Genomic DNA, 23,511 nt, shown 5'->3' with positions numbered 1-23,511 from the left:
ATATTACTCTAGAAGTTTCTAAATAATATAGGAACCTGAAACAGGACTACTGTTTAGAAAACACCAAGTTTAAAGGGTGAAATATCTAAGAAGAAAAAGCCTAAATCAGGACTATCCTTTCAAATTTTGTTGTCCAAACAAGGATTGAACAAAAGAGAAGATGTCATGTTGGTGACAAGGTTTCAATGATTACCGAATGATAAGAAGAGGTTCTTCGGAAAAGGAAATTTTGCAATTATACATAAACTTTTGGTGCGACGCCCTAGAAATGGTGTAAGCAGCCAAAGAAATTCAGATCCTGCACTCCTAATTTACAGTAGGAGGATGATAGTTTTCAATTGTCCCAAATTACGATGGGCTTAACCTTGAAAATCACAACGAGTTGAACTTTGAAGAATACACTGGGGGCAATCCGACCAAGTAAGAGATGAACATTACCAACCGGACAAGATAGCGTTCGGACGTGTTGGCAATAAGGCCTTATTGAGCAAAAGGGGCAATAACAACTCAAACATTGAAAGATCATTTTCATTTTGCATTAATGCATACACATTTAGCCAGGATATTTTGATTCATTTCGATCATGATCACTAGGCATAAATAGGTTAATATAGGTCATGTTCCCCAAAGAACAGATCAATGAAGATGGCAGGTCTTGCTTTCTTGAGTTGACAGCAAAACAGATCGAAGAAACCATAGATTGCAATTAAGAAGATTGAAGCTACAACAGCGGAACTTACTTTCCTAGCATTGCAGTGGAACAGATTGAAGCTACAATAGCGGATCTTACTTCCCTGACATTGCAATTAAGAAGATTGAAGATACAATAGCGGATCTTACTTTCCTAGCGTTGCAGTGGAACAGATTGAAGCTACAACAGCAGATCTTACTTCCCTGACATTGTAATTAAGAAGATTGAAGCTACAACAGCGGATCTTACTTTCCTAGCGTTGCAGTGGAACAGATTGAAGCTACAACAGCAGATCTTACTTCCCTGACATTGCAATTAAGAAGATTAAAGCTACAACAGCAGATCTTACTTTCCTAGCGTTGCAGTGGAACAGATTGAAGCTACAACAGCGGATCTTACTTCCCTGACATTGTAATTAAGAATATTGAAGATACAATAGCGGATCTTACTTTCCTAGCGTTGCAGTGGAACAGATTGAAGCTACAACAGCAGATCTTACTTCCCTGACATTGCAATTAAGAAGATTGAAGCTACAACAGCGGATCTTACTTTCCTAGCGTTGCAGTGGAACAGATTGAAGCTACAACAGCGGATCTTACTTCCCTGACATTGCAATTAAGAAGATTGAAGCTACAACAGCGGGTCTTACTTTTCTAGCGTTGCAGTGGAACAGATTGAAGCTACAACAGCGGATCTTACTTCCCTGACATTGCAATTAAGAAGATTGAAGCTACAACAGTGGATCTTACTTTCCTAGCGTTGCAGTGGAACAGATTGAAGCTACAACAGCGGATCTTACTTCCCTGACATTGCAATTAAGAAGATTGAAGATACAATAGCGGATCTTACTTTTCTAGCGTTGCAGTGGAACAGATTGAAGCTACAACAGCGGATCTTACTTCCCTGACATTGCAATTAAGAAGATTGAAGATACAATAGCGGATCTTACTTTCCTAGCGTTGCAGTGGAACAGATTGAAGCTACAACAGCAAATCTTACTTCCCTGACATTGCAATTAAGAAGATTGAAGCTACAACAGCGGATCTTACTTTCCTAGCGTTGTAGTGGAATAGATTGAAGCTACAACAGCGGATCTCACTTCCCTGACATTGCAATCAAAAGATTGAGGCCACAACGGCGAATCTTATTTCCAAGCGTTGCAGTGGAATAGATTGAAGCTACAACAGCGGATCTTACTTCCCTGACATTGTAATTAAGAATATTGAAGATACAATAGCGGATCTTACTTTCCTAGCGTTGCAGTGGAACAGATTGAAGCTACAACAGCGGATCTTACTTCCCTGACATTGTAATTAAGAATATTGAAGATACAATAGCGGATCTTACTTTCCTAGCGTTGCAGTGGAACAGATTGAAGCTACAACAGCAGATCTTACTTCCCTGACATTGCAATTAAGAAGATTGAAGCTACAACAGCGGATCTTACTTTCCTAGCGTTGCAGTGGAACAGATTGAAGCTACAACAGCGGATCTTACTTCCCTGACATTGCAATTAAGAAGATTGAAGCTACAACAGCGGGTCTTACTTTTCTAGCGTTGCAGTGGAACAGATTGAAGCTACAACAGCGGATCTTCCTTCCCTGACATTACATTTAAAAAGATTGAAGCTACAACAGCGAATCTTACTTTCCTAGCGTTGCAGTGGAATAGATTGAAGCTACAACAGCGGATCTTACTTCCCTGACATTGCATTTAAAAATATGGAAGCTACAACAGCGAATCTTACGCCCTAAGCGATGTAGTGGAATAGATTAAAGCCAAATTGGTGAATCTTGTTTCTCCGACATTGCAGTTGAAAAGATTAAAGCCACATCGGTGAATCTTGATTAAAGCTACAACAGCGAATCTTACGCCCCAAGTGATGCAGTGGAATAGATTAAAGCCAAATTGGTGAATTTTGTTTCTCCGACATTGCAGTTAAAAAGATTAAAGCCACATCGGTGAATCTTGATTAAAGCTACAACAGCGAATCTTACGACCCAAGCGGTGCAGTGGAATAGATTAAAGCCAAATTGGTGAATCTTGTTTCTCTGACATTGCAGTTAAAAATATTAAAGCCACATCGGTGAATCTTGATTAAAGCTACAACAGTGAATCTTACGCCCTAAGCGATGCAGTGGAATAGATTAAAGCCAAATTGGTGAATCTCACTTCCCTGACATTGCAGTTAAACAGATTGAAGAAGCCAATCCTATCTCCCTGAAGTTGCAGTAGAGTGGATTAAAACCACAAGTCTTATCTCTCTGAAGTTGCAGTAGAGCAGATTGTATCCAATCTTATCTCCCTGAAGTTCCAGTGGAGCAGATTGAAGAATCACAAATCCTATCTCCCTGAAGTTGCAGTGGAGCGGATTAAAATGATGAATCCTATACCTTTGAAGTTGCAGTAGGTCGGATTAAATCTACCACAACAAGTCTTATCTCCCTGGCGTCACAGTAGAGTAGACTAAAACCATGAATCTCATCCCCCTGAAGTTACAACAGAATGGATTGAAGCTACAAGTCGTATCTTTTCGAAGTGCAGTGGAGTGGATCGAAGCGACAAGACATAGTGGACTGGAATGAGGCTACCTCAAAAAGAAAAACGTCAAGAGAAGTCAAGACTCGGCGAGACCGGGCAAATTTGGTCTTTCTTAGTCTTTACTCTATTCTCGTTACACAACAACGAGCAAAGAGGGGCAGCTGTATAGGCCCAAATTTGCCCGGGCCCAAATAACCCTTACAATGACCCAAAACCCAAAAACCATTACAAACCAACCCACTTAAACACTAACCCACAATCTACAGGCCCAATAACCTAACCCTAGCCCAAAAAGAGAAAACAAATCAGAAACAATGTCAAACCCTAGGTGCGCCGCACCTAGGGGTTCCTAGCTCTGCCACCGCGCCGCACGCCTCTGACGCCGCACCACCAACCCCCTCACCTGCTCCATCAAACGTCAAATACCTGCAAGAAGGAAGAACACGAAAAAAACAGAAGCAAACAGAAACAAAAATAGAAAAGAAATCGTGTAAAAAGGCTATATAAAGCCGAAACAGATTATCAAAAAGGGGGGATTATTTTCGGTACAAAACCGATTGAAAACCATTGTAGAGGGGGTTTTTTCATTCTATTTTCCTTTTCTTTTTGTAACGTTTTTCACAGAAATAAGAAACAAAAAAATCAAAGGTGATTTCCGACCCTTTTCGTTTTTACATATTTTACCATTTTTTATTTTTCTTTTTCTTTTTTTTGTTCATCTATTTATATACATATAATATAAATAATAATAAAAAAGAGAGGGAAACTCACCGAGGAGAGGCGATTCGGCGAAAAAGGGGAAACTTTTGGTCTCCCCGCCGCCGTGCACGGCGGCGCAGGCGCCGGCGACCGGCGGCCGGTGTGACGGTCGATGGCCGGACCTCTGACCGGCTTCTGGAAAAGGGAGAGAGACTTGAGAGAAATTTTTTGATTTTTTTCTGGAGAAGAAGAGAAGAATGAAAATTTTGAAAAAAAAATTAGTTTAAATAGGCTTCCAAAACGACGTCGTTTTGGGCAGCCTACTCAGGCACCAAAACGGTGCCGTTTTGACCTGACCCGTTGGCCGACCCGACCCGATCCAGGGGGATCCGCGTGTTTTTGACGGAAGGGCTAATTGCACGTTTAGCCCTTCCGATTTTTAATGCTTTTAAAATTAGGTTCTTTTAATCTTTTGAATTTTACCCGGAAATATTTTACGTTTTCAATTTAATCCTTACCTGAACTACGTCATTTTAATGGAAGGGCAATTTGCTTTACTAGTCCCTCCATGTTTGATGAATGTTCAGAGTAGTCCCCCCGCTTTTGTTTATTTGCGTTTTGAGCCCCGAATCTTATTTTAATGCTTAATTTAGTCCTTTTGTTATTTTGTTTGTTTTCTTAATAAATTTCATATTATTACTATTATTATTATTAGTTTTATTTTTCTTTTATTTATTCGTTATTATTATGATAATATTAATTAGTTTTATACTATTTTTAGTTTTAATTTTATTTCACATATAAATATACATATAGGTATTATGCCCGTACATATATATTTTTATTATATAGTATTTTCACATACCTGCATATATGTTTATATATATATTTCATTTTCATAAATATACATATATATACTTACATAAACTTTTATATCTAATAAGTTTACAACATATATATATTTTTCACATTTTTATAATCTTATGTATATACATACATATATATTTCCCTTATATGTACAAACATATTTTCATATTTTATGATTTTTATCTATTTTCCTTTATTGTTATTATTATTTTATTTATTTTATTTTATTTTATTTTACTTTATGTTCATTTATTTATTTATTTATATATCCATTTTTTATGTTTTAGTTTATTTATTTATTTATTTGTTGTTGTATATACATGATGGATTTGTTCTTTTTTATTTATTGTTCATTTTTTGCTCATATTATTTTTAGTCACATTACTTTATTTATTATTCCATTATGCACATAAATACCATATTTCAAAAAAAGAAAATTTTTCTAAATGAGGCAATATTTAGCTTTTGGAAATTTGAGAAAACATGCCCTAAGGTGCTGGGTGTCGATTTTTCTCGTTCAACCAAATTGCTTAATATTCTTTTCAAAAATTACAAAATAAGGCAATGTTTTGCGTTTGGAAATTCGAGGAACGTGCCCTAAGGTGCTGGGTTTCGATTTCTCGTTTAACCAAATTGCCAAATATCCTTTTGAATTTTAATATATGCTATTCGAGTTTTTTTAAGGATCGTATTTTAAATCTCTTTAAAGTTTTTAATTTTTCGACACTAAGACATTAAGTAATCAACTAGGTACCAATTTTGGGCGTATCGAGGGTGCTAATCCTTCCTCGTGCGTAACCGACTCCCGAACCCGTTTTTCTGAATTTCGTGGACCAAACTTGTTGTTTTAATAAAATCAAATCGTTTATTAAAAACAACCACTTTTCAAAGGTGATCCGATCACACCTCATCAAAAAGGATCGGTGGCGACTCCCATTTTCGTTTTCATTTTCCAAAACCCAAGTCGACCCTGTTTTCATCCAAAAAATGGTGTCAACAATGTGCATATATATTTACAAAAGTAAAAAAAATATTTGAGACTAAAAATATAAAAGTATATATATATACAGAAATTAAGAAATAAAATAGAAATAAAACATGTGAATAAAATTTATAAAATATACGTATACTATAAGAAATGTGCCTATATATATATATTTAAAGAAACTATGCATGCATACTATATATAAAAAAACATATATATTATAAGAACTATGCATATGAATATAGAAATAATAATAATGATAATAAATAATATAATAATAATGGTAATAATAAAAAATGAATTGTAAAAAAAAGAAAAGCAATAAATGCAATTAAAACGAAATGAAGGATTAAATTGCAATGCGCGCGTAACAGCGGAGGACCAAAAGGGAAATTATCTCGTCCTTCCAAAACGCTGCACAGCGAGGGACCCAATTGAAACAAAAATCAAATATGCGGCCCAATTTTGAAAAACAAAATAAGTTTAATTAAAACGCGGCGCAAATTGGAGGGGCCGAATGCGCAAATAGACCATCAAAAGTAAGAACGCGCGGATCCTCCCCTTCGGGTCGGGTCACCGCGCGGGTCATGCCTGGGTAAAACGGCGCCGTTTTGAACGTTATTTAAAACAAATTTTTCCTTCCAAAATCATTTACAACCAAATAAAAGGAAAAAAAAGAAAAAAAAAAGCTTCTCTGGTGCTCTGCTAGGGTGTAATCCCTAGCGTCCTCACGCCGCCGTTCGCTTGTGCCAATGCTCCGACCGCGACGGAGATGGCAACGATCCGGCGACTTTGGTGAAAGGTAAGTTTCCCTTTTTCCCCTTTTTTATATTTTAAGCGAAAAAATAAATATAAAAAAATAATATATATGTATAAATGTGAAATAAAAGAATGATAATCTTCAATGAGGTAAAACAGAGAGAAAAAAACCTTTGTATTTCGAAAAGAAATTTTTTTCTATTTGCCTTTGAATCTCCCCCTCTTTACAAAAATATTGATCTTATATATAGACGAAAAGTCAAATAAAAATGCTATCCTTTGCTGTTTCCTCTCATTTGGACTCTCTTGAGTCCGTGTTTGCTGGTGTGTGGAGAGTTTGGCGCACGTGGAGGCCGAAACGTGCGGCGATTGGGCGTGGGGCACGACGTGCAGGGGCTGATGGGGCTTGCGGCGCTGGACATGCGGCTAGGGTTTGGGTGTTTTAGGGCCTGGTTTAGTTGTTTGGGCTTAGGTTAGTTTTGAGCCTGTAATTGTTGGACTGTTTTTTAATTTTGTTTAGACCTGTGTCGATTGGGCCCTATTACAGCTGCCCCTCTTTGCTCATTGTCGTGTAACGGGAATATAGCAAAGACTACAAGGCCCAATTGTACCCGGTCTTATTGAGCCTCAACTTCTTTAATTCTTCTCTTCTTTAAGTAGCATCGTTCCTTCCTACTGCATCTTCAGAGGTATAGGAACTGGTGCTCCAATCTACTCCACTGGAATGTCGGGAAGATAGGATTTATATGTTGTAGCTTCTCAAAAGAACAAAATTTGCTATCTTTAATCTGCTCCACTGCAACTTCAGGGAGATAAGACTTATAGCTTCAATTTGTTCTGCTACAACCAAAAGATAAATCTTGATGCAATCTGCTCTACTGCAACTTCAGAGAGATGAGATCTGTGATTTTAATCCACTCCATTATAACTTCAAGGAGATAGGAATACTGGCTTCAATATACTCCATTGTAACCTCAGGGAGGTAAAATCCATCATCTTTGATCTGCTCCACTATTGCTTAGGGAGATAAGATCTGTAATCTTCAATCTATTCCACTGCTGCCCAGGGAGATAGAATTACTGGCTTCAATATACTCCGCTGCAACCTCAGGGAGGTAAAATCTGTCATCTTTGATCTGCTCCACCACCAGTATGGGGAAACAAGATCTGTTGTCTTTGATCTACTTCACGCCAGTACATGAAGACAAGATTTGTTTTCTTCGATCTACTTCGCCACCAGTATGGGAAGACAAGATCTGTTATATTTGATCTACTTCACGCCGGTACATGAAGACAAGATCCGCTTTTTTCGATCTCCTTCGCCACCAGTATGGGAAGACAAGATCTGTTATATTTGATCTACTTCACGCCGGTACATGAAGACAAGATCCGCTTTCTTCGATCTCCTTTGCCACCAGTATGGGAAGACAAGATCTGTTATATTTGATCTACTTCACACCGGTACATGAAGACAAGATACGCTTTCTTCGATCTCCTTCGCCACCAGTATGGGAAGACAAGATCTGCTTTCTTTCGATCTATTTCACTCCAATACATGAAGACAAGATCTGTCATCTTTTCAACCTGCTCCATTGTTGCTCAGGGAGACAAGGCTTTATACTTTCACCGATCTGTTCTCGGTGGAACATGACCTGTATGGTTCACTTTATGAGCCTAATTATGCCTAATGATTAGGATGTCATGATCAGAATGCATCAAATGCTCCTAACTAGACATGTATAAATGACATTTGAATGCTATGTCATGGAAATGATTCATTAATGTCAAAATTGTAATTGCCCATTATTCCTTAAGGCCTCTTTTGTGACGACAACACTTCGACAAAACTCGAAAACTCTTAATCCGGGCTCTTCCTAAGATATCTCCACCCTTTTAACCCGGTGAGCTCTAAACAATAGTCCTGTTTCAGGTTCCTGAGCTATTTAAAGATTTCTAGAGTAATATGAAAAACTTCCCTTGTAAAAGTTTTACTAGTCCATTAATCGTCATTCTAATACAACATGCCTGCGAAAAGATCATAACAATGAATAATAGAGGAATTGTCTGGGGATATTTATATTGAAAAAGAATGGAATATTCTAAAACAATGAATTCAATACAAATACTATGAGCAGGTGCCCCAGATATCTCTGCTTGAATTTCTCTATACAACTTTTCGAAGACCCTTCTGAATTCAACACGTGTTTAGGAGATTCACAGTATTTTGTTGATGCCCCAAGATGTCGTCTATTCCTTTCTGCCGATTTAGGTACAACAAGATCACCACGTGCTTCAATCAAACTTTGAGCCGCCCTTGTCAGGTTTTCAACTCAAATCTCATTTAGTCTTAAGGTGTCATTTGCGGGTTTTCACCTTAGCCTCTCCATTTTTCTTTTGGAATCAAAGCGCCCTTTGCGGGTTTTCACCTTTGTTCCTTCCTCTCTTCAAGTAAAGTATCTCTTGACCGAATCTGAATTCATTGGATTGGACAAGTCTCTTCCATCCATTTCAGCCAGGATCAGGGCTCCTCTAGAAAAGGCCTTTTTTACAACATAAGGACCTTCCCAATTCGGCATTCATTTCCCCCTAAAATCTTTTTGTAGAGGAAGAATTTTTCTCAATACCAGGTCCCACTCGTGAAATTCTCTGGGTTGGACCTTTTTGTTGTAGGCTCACATCATTCTTTTCTAGTACATTTGAACATGCTAAATAGCCTTTAGCCTTTTTCCCTCTATCAAGTTCAACTGATTGTATCGAGATTGAACCCATTCTGCTTCATCCAATTGTAGCTCAGTCAAAACCCGGAGAGAAGGGATTTCAACTTCGATGGGCAAGACTGCCTCCATGTCATAAACTAAGGAGAAAGGCGTTGCCCCGGCGGAGGTCCTGATTGACGTTCGATAAGCAAGAAGGGCAAATGGTAATTTCTCATGCCAGTCCCTGTAAGTCTCAGTCATCTTCCCCACAATCTTTTTTATATTTTTATTAGCCGCTTCTACTGCACCATTCATTTTTAGGCGATACGGCGATGAATTATGATGTCTGATCTTGAATTGACTGCAGACTTCTGCTATTGAGCTGTTGTTCAAGTTCAACGCATTATCGGATATGATTCTTTCAGGCATTCCATACCGACATATGATTCCCTTTTCAAGAACTTACTGACTGATGACTTTGTAACGGTGGCATACGAAGTAGCTTCTACCCATTTTGTGAAGTAGTCAATAACCACAAATATGAAACGATGCCCATTTGAAGCCTTCGGCGATATTGGCCGATGACATCCATACCCCACATGAAGAAAGGCCATGGAGAAGTCATGACATGAAGAGGCGAATAAGGTGCATGCATTTTATCACCATAGATTTGACATTTATGGCACTTTTTGGAGTAATTGATGCAATCCCCTTCCATGGTAGACCAGTAATACTCGAATCTCATAATCTGTCTAGCCATTGTGAACCCACTGGCATGCATTCCACAGATGCCCTCATGGACTTCCTCCAGGATTTTCTTTGCTTCCACGGCGTCCACACATCTTAATAGTACTTGATTTTTTCCCCTCCTGTATAAGATCTCCCCATCTAAAACGTAATCAATGGCTAGTCTTCTCAGAGTTCTCTTTTCATTCTCCGTTGCCTGGCCAGGATACTCACAATTTTTTACATATCGTAGTATATCTTGATACCAATGACTATCATCGATTTCTCCTTCTTCAATATTGTAACAATGAGCCGGGTCTTCATAGATACTCATTTGGATAGGCTTCATATCATCATGCCTGTTCACCTTGATCATGGAGGCTAAAGTAGCTAGTGCATCAGCCATCTAGTTCTCATCTCGTGGGAAATAGCAAAAAGTGATGTCCTCAAACTCCTTAATCAATTCGAGGACCAACTTTCGATAACTAATTAATTTGGGATCTCTCGTTTCCCATTCACCTCTGAGTTGATATATCACTAATGCTGAATCTCCATAGACCTCTAACACTTTGATTCTTCACTCTATAGCTGCACGAATACCCATGATGCATGCTTCATATTCTGCCACGTTGTTTGTACAATCAAAATCCAATTTGCAAGTGAAAGGATAATGATCACCATTCGAGGACACTAGGACTGCCCCAATTCTATTGCCCACAGCATTCGAGGCTCCATCAAAGTTTAGCTTCCAATTGTGACCTTCTTGGGGATTTTCTTCAATAGCGGCTACATACAACAAGTCCTCATTCGGAAAATCAAAACCTAACAGTTCGTAATCTTCCAAAGCCCTGCTAGCCAGAAAGTCAGCTATTGCGCTCCCTTTTACAGCTTTTTGACTCACATAGACTATATCGAATTCGGACAGTAAAATCTGTCACCAGGCCATTCTCCCATTCAAAGCAGTTGACTCCATCATATACTTTAACGGGTCTAACTTTGAAATTAGCCAAGTCGTATGGTATAACATGTACTGCCTTAATCTTCGGGTTGTCCAAATCAAGGCACAACATAACTTCTCAATAAGCGAATATCTCATTTCACAGTCAGTGAATTTCTTGCTGAGATAATATATCGCCCTTTCTTTTCTCCCCGTTTCATCATGTTGGCCTAGCACACACCCCATGGAATTATCAAATACTGTCAGATATAATATCAGCGGCCTATCCGGGCTAGGTGGTGACAGCACTGGAGTATTAGACAAATACTGATTCACCTTGTTAAAAGCTTCTTCGCATTCTTCATCCCAAGTACCAGGATTATGTTTCTTCAGAAGACGAAATATAGGGTCACATTTCTCAGTTAGTTGTGAAATGAACCTAGCGATGTAATTCAGTCTTCCGAGAAAACCTCAAAATTCTTTCTGAGTGCGAGGTGGAGGTAAGTCTCGTATTGCCTTGACTTTGTCTGGGTCAATCTCGATTCCCTTTTCATTGACTATGAAGCATAGCAATTTTCCTGACCTGGCCCCAAAAGTGCACTTCGCTGGATTAAGCTTGAGCTGGAACTTTCTCAATCTTAAGAATAACTTTCTCAAGACCTGCACATGTTCCTCCTCCGTTCTAGATTTTGCGATCATAACATCAACGTAAACCTCGATTTCCCTATGCATCATATCATGGAACAAGGCTACCATAGCTCTTTGGTATGTTGCTCCTGCGTTCTTTAAGCCAAACGGCATTACTTTATAACAAAACGTCCCCCATAACGTAATGAACATAGTCTTTCTCATGTCCTCAGGATGCATCTTTATCTGATTATACCCAGAAAAACCATCCATGAAGGAAAATAATGAAAAGCCTATCGTATTGTCTATCAATGTGTCGATGTGGGGTAATGGGAAATTGTCTTTTGGACTAGCCTTGTTCAAATCCCTGTAATCCACGCATATTCGTACTTTCCCATCTTTCTTTGGAACTGGTAAGATGTTGGCCACCCACTCAGAATACTTGACTTCTTGCAGAAATCCGGCATCAAACTGCTTCTGGACCTCCTCTTTTATCTTCAACACGATGTCAGGCCTCATCCTTCTAAGCTTTTGCTGCACTGGCTTACAATCTTCTCTTATAGGAAGGTGATGGACTACAATATCGGTACTCAACCCTGACATATCTTGGTACGACCATGCAAACACGTCCTTGAACTCTCGGAGTAACTCTCAGAGGTCTTGTCTTGTCTTTGCAGAGATATCCGATCCGACCTTCACCTCATTTCCTTCCTCCAAGCTCACAATTTCTATTGATTCCCTGTGAGGTAGGATTTGCTTCTCGACCCTTTCTACCATCTTCAACAAGTTAGGAGACAAACCACAGTCTTCGTCATCTTCAAAATCATGCGATCCTTCTAAACACATGTTTCGTTCAAAAGGAGACTCTAAATTTGTAAGAGTGACATTCGTATCATTGATATCGTAGAACCTGTTATGAAAAACAATATGGATTCAGGAATTTGTTTGGTGCAATATGGTCATGAATAAAATGCAAGTGTAGTTTGAGAGAAATTCAAAATAACTGCTCTTATGGAAAGAAAGATTTGCTCCAAAAATGACTGCAAAAATGAACTTTATTAAAATAACGATTTTTTTGACATGAGCCTATTTCACAAAGGAATCTTTATCACATCTAGGCTAAAAGTAATAAGGGTCTTCTGGACATTACTCTGAGCAAATCCTAAAAACTACAGGTATTTCTTCTGCAGTCCAGTTGTTTAGCACACTTCCTGGTTCGTAAGGTTGAACATCCTGCAATGTTCCTCCTCTCGTCGCTTCTTCCTACGCGGCATAAATACTTTCTAACTCCGTGTTAATACTTCCGACTCCTAGCATTTCTTGATAGATGAATCCTTCCGATACAAAAGTCTTGGATAGGTGAGGAAAGGTCATGGGCTCCCATTTGACTTCATCACCTGTCAAACGAGCCCTTTTTCTCTCTCGCTTCTTTTCTTGCTCTATCCTCTTCTGCCAAGCATCTGGCTTGTATCCTAAGCCAAAACGGTTCTGCTTATCTTTCAACACTGGAGCCTCAACTCGGCCCTGAAGATATTTTCCCAATTCTTTTCTCGGCAAAGCTCCCTTTCCAACTGTCAATTGCAGACCCATCTTTGTGGTCTTTGATATTCTCGGCATCAGGATCTTGTTTCCTTCAAGGATGAATGCTGCATTTACGAACTCCAAGGAACGGAAAGAGCACTCGATTGCATCATCACTTGTTTCCAAATAAGGCGCATCGTTGGTCACAGATGCAATGATATCTTCTTCAGTATTTATCGTCACTAGCTAACCTTCTGACATAAACTTCAATTTTTGATGTAACGATGACGGTACCGCTCCTGCTGAATGAATCCATGGCCTTCCTAATAGGCAACTGTAAGAAGGCTTGATGTCCATAACCAAGAAGTCTACCTCATAGATAGTTGGGCCAATTAACAAGGGTATGTCAATTCTTCCCATGACTTTCCTCTCGGTACCATCAAATGCTCTCACCACATTCTGGCACGACTTCATATGTGAACTACCACAGATGGCCTGTTGAGCGTGGATAGAGGCAATACATTCAGTGCCGACCCGTTGTCTACCAGAACTCCTGGTAATATGCACCCTTTACACCTTACAGTGATGTGTAAAGCTCTAGTAGATCTCATACCCCCAGGTGGTATTTCATCATCGCTAAAGGAGATGAAGTTATCAGCACTTATATTGCCGACCAGTCGATCCAACTTGTTAACAGAGATATCGTCGGCCACATAAGTTTCATTTAGCACCTTCAGTAGTGCATTTCGATGTCCCTCCGAGTTCAAGAGTAAAGCTAGCACAGATATGCGAGCTGGTTGTTGGTGCAGTTGTTCCACAACGCTGTACTCGCTATGCTTTAGTAACTTCAAGAACTCTCTAGCTTCCTCCTCTTTCATTACTTCATTGACCAATAATTCAGGTTCGACTGCATTCTTCCTCTTTCCAACCGAAGCTTCTTCTCTTATTGGCCCTTCTCGAGCTTCCATCTGTTCGTAGTGCCTTCCTTCATCCTGATCCTCTTTACTGATTATATCCTCCTTCCCCGAGATTGTCACATTATAATCATAATTCCAAGGAACTCTCATGTTATCCTTATATGCAAATACAGCCGGTTTTTGAATGATTACTTTTGGTGTTATACGTGCCCCAACCTCACTGTTCTGAGGTCGTGAAATAATGACCACAGGATGGTTAGCCTTCGGAACTCCCAATGCCAACTCTGACGCGCATACATGATTCTCCTCTTGAACTCCTTCACAGAATTCCATCTCCCTATTAACCATCATACCTTGTATCATGGCTCTGAACTCCGTACACTCTTGGATTTCATTCCCCATTTCATGGTGGAACTCATAGTAGTTCCCCCTCTTTTCACAACTTCCTTCTGAGACGATTAGTCCCTTTTTCACCATCTCCTTCCAGACCCATCTCAAAGGAGTTTTCACATTCGCAATGTCTGCCTTGATTCTTCTGTCTTCACCCATCATATTTACCCCATCATCAGTGTGGTTTGGTAACGGGTTTTCTGCCTTGGTCGAGTCATCAAATTTAACGACACCCATACCAATGAGCCTTTCTACCAACTTCTTAAAGGCCGTACAGTTTTCTATGGAATGCCCTGTTGTTCCCGCATGATAGTCGCACTGTGCATTCGCATCATACCATTTAGGATACGGGGGTTGCAAGGGCTTCAGATAGAAAGGGGAAACTACGTGTGCGTCAAATAAATTTCGGTATAGTTCCCTATACGACATAGGAATTAGAGTGAATTGGGGCCTCTCACTATTTCGCCTTGTACCGACCTCTTGTCTCGACGAGCTTTGCTGATTGGCAGCCACCTTTCCTGGCTGACTCACTGTTACTGACTTCGAGTAACCCTTGCTGTATATGCTCGCGTTGTTCACCTCATTTTCCTTCCTCTTCAAGGTCGATCTTCTGTTACTCTCTCCCGCATCGTTCTTCCCACTCCTGATGGCATTCTCAATCATCTCACCATTCATGACTATGTCAGGAATGCTTTTTGTGGCACTTCCTAACATATGTGTAATGAACGATGCCTTCAGGGTGTTAATGAACAACATGGTCATTTCCTTTTCCAGGAACGGTGGCTGAACTTGGACCGCGACCTCCCTCCATCTCTGTGCGTACTGCCTGAAGCTTTCACTCGGCTTCTTCTCCATGTTTTGACGGGTGATTCTATCAGGAGCCATGTCTGTCATATGACTATATTGTTTCATGAACGATTGTGCCAAGTCCCTCCATGAACCAATCGTGGCACGACTCAACTGATTGTACCATTTGGATGCTGCCCCTGCAAGGCTGTCTTGGAAACAATGTATCAAGAGTTGGTCGTTGTTAACATATCCCGCCATTCATCTGCAGAACATAGTGATATGAGCCTCTAGGCAACTTGTCCCGTTGTACTTTTCAAACTCCGGCATCTTAAACTTATGAGGGAGCACCAAGTCCAGAACTAAGCTCAGCTCTTTGGCATTAGTGCCTCGATAACTTTCAGCAACCTCCATTGCCTTGAACTTCTCCTCGAGCCACTTGCATATTTCCTCTAACTGTTTTGGTAACTCCTCCTTCACTCTTTCCTTCTCAACCACTTCATCAAAGTCAGGAATGACAGAGTTAATAGGATTATTTTCGGGGTTAGATCCCGGTCCAGCTTGAAAGCTCGAAACACCAGCCCAAAACTGCTGCGTCATAATGGTGATAGTAGATTTACGCGGGTATTCAGCTCGAGTTCGCATATGTGGAGGGGTGAAACCTGGAAGATAGAGAGGTTCATCATCATTTCCCTCATCGACATTTGCCATGGGGCCCTTTCCTTTATCAGTTCCCCTAGTTATCAGTTGGGTTAACTTTGCCACTATATCTTCTTGGGATTCTCGCATCTTCTCAGATATCTCTTGTTTCATCTTATCTAACCGCTCCTGCACCTGTAGTTGAAGTCGGTCTTGCATCTCCTTCTGACACTGTTCGAGTTTTTCCAATCTCTGATCCATATCTTTTGTCTTTGCTCGAGTGCCGTATCGGTGTTGGGTTGGTTGGTTGGTTTACAGGTTAACTGAGCAGTGATTTTGACTTATTAGGATTAAATAAAGATCTTTATTGCATATAATGCGGTGCTAATGCATATGATGCGATGCATGAGATGAATGCAAAAAAGGCGTTAATTATAATTCAATTCCATTCAGAAAACTTTACTAGAGAAAAAATTTCTTTGTATGCAATGGCTATAAATAGGGCTTTGCCCTAACACTTAGAACTTTAATCTCCCTAAGTAATGATGCCAAATTCTACCCCTGATCTGATTCTGATTCGTACTTCACACTTAGTATTTCAGCTTGTATTGCTAAAGTCTGCAGGTGCTCCGCTACCCCTTGAATCTGTACCACAGCTTCTCCCATAATGTGATCTCTTCTTGCAACTTAATCCTGGAGATAGTGAAGCTGTTCACTTTGATGATCTTCATTTGCTTCCAGATGTTCAATCCTGGCTTCATAATTCTGTAATGCCATCTCTAACTCTTCTACTGATCTCTTCATCTGCTCGATCCTGCTCAAGCTTGCTTGCAACTCCATCACAACATTGCGATTTCGATATTGATGAATAGTTTCCTCCAGTTCGGCCACCCTAGCTTTTAATTCATTCTTTTCATTCTGGCTTTCTGACAAACTCCTCTCAAAGGACTTATTTTGCTTTTGAGCCTCCTGAAATCTTTTTTCCCACTTATCAACCTTGACCATTTCTTCTTGAACTTCTTGACGCCACTGCTCTGAGGTTTTTCCCAACCCAGCAGTTCTCACTGACATACGTAGCCTCTTATAATCTGTCTTCAAGCTATTCAAATCTTTATCGGCTTTGCACTTTTCTTTTCTCAGGCCTTCGGTTTCCAACTTCTGAACATCTATGTCCAACTTTAAATTCATCTTCTCCTCTTCTATTTGCTCTATCTTCCTTTCAAGCTCTGAGTTTCTTCTTTCAAAATCCTGGTTTATAATTTCTAGCTCAGAAGGGACCACATGTACATGCTTTTCTACTAATTGATTGTTTCATTGACTTGGTGCAGGTATATTATCATTGACCCTCCTACCTAGCCACTTGATATATTCAGGAGTCGTCGATGGACCTACTGCCAATCTCTTCATTCGTCGAGTCTGCCTCCAAGCATTTGTCATTTCTTGAACCTTCTTCTTGTAACCATCATACTTATACGAGAATTCACTTTGAGCTAATCCTTGGGTTGTAGGTACGAATTCCCTTGATCTATACTGTCTCAATACCAGTAACGGTGCATAGCTGATAGCTCCCCAAATCCCAAGTAGAGGGACCTAATCGAAATCTCCACACCTATACAAGATCTCATCTGGTAGCATCCAAGGAGCTCTTCACTCGATGTTCTCCTTTTGAAGATTCTGAAGAATTACAATCCATCTTTCTTCTAAAACACCATCCTAAAGCTCACTATATGAGGTTTAGTTTCTAGAGTAAGGGTACCCGAACCAGCAGATTCCTTGATCCTCACCCATTATAGGCTCATATGGATCGAGTTCAGTTTAGGGGGATACATTTCCCTATGGCTGCACGGAGATGAAAATCTCACGAAGACATAAGTACGGATGTATCCCTGAAGCGGTCCACTACCCTGCACGGAGGTGAAAACCTCACGAAGGACTAGTTTTTTGCTCCCACTTAAAGGGTACAATGCAAAATGCAAATGCAAAGTTTCTAAAAACCTTTGGTTTTCGACACAAAGACAAATACAATCAGTTTATGGCTCGACTCTCAAAGTCCCCAGCGGAGTTGCCAAGCTGTCGAAACCGTTTTTTTGAAAAACAAAAATTTCAATTGTCGACTTTAAAAATAAAGTTGGAGTCGCCACCGATCCTTTATTAAGGTGTGATCGGCTCACCTTAAAAATTATTTTGGTCTACGAATTTTAAGAAAACGAGTTCGGGAGTCAGTTATGCACGAGGAAGGGTTAGCACCCTCGTAACGCCCAAAATCGGTACCAAATTGATCATTTAATGTCTTAGTGTTGAAGGCTAAAAAGATTTTAAAATCAACTCAAATGATGAAATTTGAAAAAGGATAATCAATTGTTCAAGCCATGTAAAGAAATCGAGTCCCAATACGTTAGGGTACAATTCCTCATAATCCCCGAACTTTGAATATCACTTTTATTTTATGTGAAAATCTTCAATTTGAGAAAGTAACATGCCACACCCAATGCGTTAAGACACAACAAGTTAAGTTCCCAAAAATGATTTTTATACTCATGCATTTTGAATAAAGAATATCCTCGGTTATTTAAGATTAACAAAGAAAATCAGAACCCAATACGTTAGGGCTCAATTTCCCCTGAAAATCCCAAACTTCGAATATTGCTTTTATTCAGAAAAAAACCTTTGAATCAAGAAAATAACTTTGATGTATGGTTAAAACCAAACTATATTTTCAAAAAATGTATGTTAAAAAAATTAATGTACAATATGATATAAATACTTTAATAATAAACTACATGTGCATATGTATTTACAAAAGTAAAAAAAATATTTGAGACTAAAAATATAAAAGTATATATATATACAGAAATTAAGAAATAAAATAGAAATAAAACATGTGAATAAAATATATAAAATATACGTATACTATAAGAAATGTGCCTATATATATATTTAAAGAAACTATGCATGCATACTATATATAAAAAAAACATATATATTATATAAGAACCATGCATGTGAATATAGAAATAATAATAGTAATAATGATAATAAATAATATGATAATAATGGTAATAATAAAAAACGAATTGTAAAAAAAAGAAAAGCAATAAATGCAATTAAAACGAAATGAAAGATTAAATTGCAATGCGCGCGTAACAGCGGAGGACCAAAAGGGAAATTATCCTGTCCTTCCAAAACGCTGCGCAACGAGGGACCCAATTGAAACAAAAATCAAATATGCAGCCCAATTTTGAAAAAAAATAAGTTTAATTAAAACGCGATGCAAATTGGAGGGGCCGAATGCGCAAATAGACCATCAAAAGTAAGAACGCGCGGATCCTCCCCTTTAGGTCGGGTCACCGCGCGGGTCATACCTGGGTAAAACGACGCCGTTTTGAACGTTATTTAAAACAAATTTTTCCTTCCAAAATCATTTACAACCGAATAAAAGGAAAAAAAGAAAAAAAATGCTTCTCTGGTACTCTGCTAGGGTTTAATCCCTAGCGTCCTCGCGCCGCCGTTCGCCTGTGCCAACACTCCGACCGCGACGGAGATGGCAACGATCCGGCGACTTTGGCGAAAGGTAAGTTTCCCTTTTTCCCCTTTTTTATATTTTAAGCGAAAAAATAAATATAAAAAAGAAAATAATATATATATGTATAAATGAGAAATAAAAGAATGATAATCTTCAATGAGGTAAAACAGAGAGAAAAAAGCCTTTGTATTTCGAAAAGAAATTTTTTTCTATTTGCCTTTGAATCTCCCCCTCTTTACAAAAATATTGGTCTTATATATAGCCGAAAAATCAAATAAAAATGCTATCCTTTGTTGTTTCCTCTCATTTGGACTCTTTTGAGTCCGTGTTTACAGGTGTGTGGAGAGTTTGGCGCGAGTGGAGGCCGAAACGTGCGGCGATCGGGCGTGGGGCACAACGTGCAGGGGCTGATGGGGCTTGCGGCGCTGGACATGCGGCTAGGGTTTGGGTGTTTTGGGGTCTGGTTTAGTTGTTTGGGCTTAGGTTAGTTTTGGGCCAGTAATTGTTGGACTGTTTTTTAATTTTGTTTGGACCTGGGTCGATTGGGCCCTATTACACATAATATTAAATACTAAATACTAAATATCAATCGACTAGCGAATGTATGAAAATATTTATTTTATTGAAAACTTCCTTGTTCTTCCGACCGTTGGTCCAATAGAAGCTGTATATCTTCAAGAGAGGACGGTAATCGAGCATGACTTGCCAGATGGTTCCACCTAATTAAATAATTTTTTAGCATACTTTTATTTTTTAAAATTTACATAATATTTGTAAAATCTAATATAAAATTTACCTCGTTATGAGTGGGAATGTATATGGGTGGTCCACTCGATGACGTAGAAATGAAAAGCGAAACCGTGCCCACGACTGCAGTAGTGACAGGCAACCTCCGATTTTTGCTCTCTTCGGTCACATCGCCCCGCACATCTCCCAATATAACGTTGCCAAGATGACAGACCCCCAACTCAATTCACCGGCTGCTCTAAAATCAAAGAGTTTCAGTAGCCATCTTAGATGTACGCGGCTCCCTGACGTGTCGGGCATCAGATAACCTCCAGTTAATTGAAGAATGTATGCCCGAGCATATCGGATTCTTTCAATTTCGGTTGAATCTTCATCCGGATCAGGGAATGTGTCACGTAACCAGCCCATCTCGACCTTACCTCCCTCCATTTTCTCCGGAATAGCGCCCAAAAGCTCGTAGCACACCGCCCCCCAATCGCTAGATTGGGCAGACCCGGTGACTGGGTTCCCGTCCACCAGCAATCCCAATTGCAGACTAACATCTTCTAGAATGATAGTGCACTCTCCACATGGAAGATGGAATGTGTGTGTCTCGGGTCTCCACCTCTTGATCAACGCACTGATTAGTTTCGGGTCCACCTTGCATCCCCGGCCTACCGTCGCCACGTACCAAAAACCCGCTTCCCGCAGGTAGTTCTCTACCAACGGTGATGAAGGAGCATGCATATTCCGAATATTGCATTCTAATACCTGATCTACAGACTTTTATAACAAATAAAAAATTAATAATTATCTAAAAATGCATAAATAAAAATTCTTAAATAATATTTAAAAATTAAATTTAATACTTACCATTTTCATTTGTTCCACCGATATGTGATGCTTATCAAGACGAGTCAATTCTCCGGCCATTGATGAAATCGTACAATTTTTTACGGTTTAAAAAAATTTTAAAAAAAATTTTAAATTATTTTAAAAAAAGGGAGTTAAGAGAAACTTAATAGGAACTTGAGAGAAAATTGAAATTAAATATGAATTTAAGAGAATTTTTGAAGGAAATTGAGAGGAAATTTGAGAGAGGATTAGTTTGTGAAAAAAAAAGATGTGGGGGTATTTATAGTTTTTTTTTACCGTTGGGGGGGCAGCACTGTTCACGCGCGGGGCAAGTCGCGGCCACGTCAGCGTTATTTGATGACGTGGCAGTAAATCGCGTCCTAGAGGGCGCGATTTGTTGCCATGTCAGCAAATCGCGCTGACGTGGTCGCGATTTCCTGGCGCGTCCCCTGACATCATGCTTACGTGGACGCGATTTTCTAGAAAATGGAAAATTCTGGTAAATAATTAAATAATGTGCCCATTTCGGTAATTTTTTTTAAAAAAAGGCTTTTTTCTGTAAATTTCCCTAAAGTTGAATTATAAATTTTTAAAATGTCAAAATATAAAATTAATCATGTATTAATTAATGATTTCATTATTTTTTGAAAAGACTTAATAATTTTTTTTTCTTTTTTTTTGGGGATGAAGCATAAATTTTATCTTGTATTAATTTATAATTTAATCATTTATAAAAGACTAGAATTGTAATTTTCCATTTTAGGGGACCAGGACCCTGAAACTATATTTATTTCCATATGTTATTATTACCATGATGTCAAATTATTATTATTTTAATATTAACAAATATTCAATTAAGATTATAGTACAAATATAATAAAATAATTTATGCTAACTCATTGTTAATATTGTAATAAATGAAATATACCTTTTTAAATGTGTTTTTAATAGTTAATAAAATTATTTGTAAATTTTAATTTAAAAATATAGATCATATTTACCTTTTATAGTTAATATAAATGAAGGATAAATTTATAATTTGTCATCCTGAATTTTAGAAAGACAAAAATTAGAATTTTTTGTTTTTTGGTTTGTCTTAAAAAGTCGATTTGAAAAAACTAGTTCCACCTAAAATACTCTGTTTATCAATATTTTTAGTTTGAATAGGGGTGAGTGTTCGAATGAAATTTTTTCGAATCGAATCGAGTGAAAAAATTTTGAGTTAATCGAGTTGACGAATCATATTTTATCATTCTAATTTGATTTGAAATTTTTTCGAATCGAATCGAGTGAAATGAATTTTGATTTGAGTAAATTGTTGGAGTTAAATTAAAAAATCAAACATGTCAAATTAAAATCTTATTACAATATAACTAATTAAGCACAAAAATTTGAAACCATATATATTTGAAAACTTTTTCAAAGCAAAATAATAATAATAATATTTTAGTATGATAAACTTGAATAACTATTAACTTTTAGGTCCCAAAATTATTATTTTAGAAAATTTTTAATTTTTTTTATATATTCTTTAGATTAAAAAATTATAACTTTTTAAAAAATATGAATTTTAGAATTTTTATAAATATTTTAAATTTTTTTTGTAATTTTTGTTAAAAGAAAGATAAATTTGTTCATTTTCAAAATTAACAGAAACTAAAGGGTATTTACAACAATTTGTTATTCGAATTATTCAAAATTTTCGAATTGTAGAATTCAACTTGACTCAAACTCGAAACTCGAATTACTTATTTGAGTTGACTCGAATAATTTGAACAGCTCTATTCTATTAACTCGAAATTCAAATTTTATTTCGATTTTTTCAAATTGAATCGAATTTTGCACACTTTTATTTAATTAGGTTTATATAATAGAGCTTTTGCCCAGACTGAAGCTAATGAAGGCAGAGTTATAGAGGAGAGTACACAAGCAGTTTCCTTTCCACTCACTTTTATTAGGCAGGCAATTGTTACAGCTTAATTCTAGGAAGTCAGCAATCTAAAGCTATTTAACTTAACCTCAAATTACTCCAGCCTTGAATTAGGAATAAAAAAATTAAGATTTTCAAAGTTGGATAGTTGGATAAACTAATCATATCATCGATTTCTGATTTAGTTTATTCGATCGATTAAATTGATTTGTCTAATTCAATTGAATAATTTATTAAAAATTATAAATATTTAAAATAGAGAAAACTAATTTAATTGTTTAACTAATTTTTTAGTCTCGTTTAATTATCGATTCAATTGGTCCAACCCCTTACTCCAATTTGAAATTTCAATTGATTCTCGATCCAATTAGTCCAACTAACAACTTTGATCTGATTTTAAAAACAGTGCTCGAACAAACAACCCTAATAAATAACTTGAAATCATCTAAACTCAAATGGTCTCTCTCAAAAAACCTATTGATAATACAAACTACTCAAAATAATCAAACTTAAAATAATCCAAACCCAAATGACTCCACCTTGTTATCAATTTGAAAATTTAACTCTAGTAATTTTTTTTGAACAATTTATGATTTTATAAATTGATTTGTAATTGACAAAATAAAAGCTACATTTGAAAAAAAAAGTAAATAAAAACAAAAAATTTATAAATTTTGATAATTTATTATATTAAATT

At 37.8% G+C, this 23,511-nt stretch overlaps 2 protein-coding genes across 2 annotated transcripts; both read right to left on the bottom strand.

Moving 5' to 3' along the window:
- Positions 1 to 13,518: 13,518 nt before the first annotated feature.
- On the bottom strand, positions 13,519 to 15,018 carry LOC107899998 (uncharacterized). The gene has a single exon (XM_016825729.1). It carries the CDS (start codon positions 15,016 to 15,018, stop codon positions 13,519 to 13,521), a length of 1,500 nt encoding a protein of 499 aa, XP_016681218.1.
- A 1,449-nt stretch (positions 15,019 to 16,467) lies between these two features.
- On the bottom strand, positions 16,468 to 17,217 carry LOC107899999 (myosin heavy chain-like). The gene is made up of 2 exons (XM_016825730.1): positions 17,133 to 17,217; positions 16,468 to 17,042 (listed from the first exon to the last, which is right to left on the bottom strand). The coding sequence occupies exons 1-2, from the start codon at positions 17,215 to 17,217 to the stop codon at positions 16,468 to 16,470; spliced, it is 660 nt and encodes a 219-aa protein (XP_016681219.1).
- Between the last annotated feature and the right edge of the window lie 6,294 nt (positions 17,218 to 23,511).

Source organism: Gossypium hirsutum, chromosome D06 (genome assembly GCF_007990345.1).
Source record: "Gossypium hirsutum isolate 1008001.06 chromosome D06, Gossypium_hirsutum_v2.1, whole genome shotgun sequence".
NCBI classification, from domain to species: domain Eukaryota; kingdom Viridiplantae; phylum Streptophyta; class Magnoliopsida; order Malvales; family Malvaceae; genus Gossypium; species Gossypium hirsutum.
Note: the sequence above shows the minus strand (reverse complement) of the source record. Positions and strands in the feature narration are given on the sequence as shown.

Coding starts and splice junctions, on each gene's coding strand:
- LOC107899999 (XM_016825730.1), bottom strand. CDS start 17,217: ATGACAAATGCTTGGAGGCAGACTCGACGAATGAAGAGATTGGCAGTA. Junction 17,043..17,132: donor TGAATATATCAAGTGGCTAG/GTAGGAGGGTCA, acceptor CTTCTGAGCTAG/AAATTATAAACCAGGATTTT.
- LOC107899998 (XM_016825729.1), bottom strand. CDS start 15,018: ATGATTGAGAATGCCATCAGGAGTGGGAAGAACGATGCGGGAGAGAGT.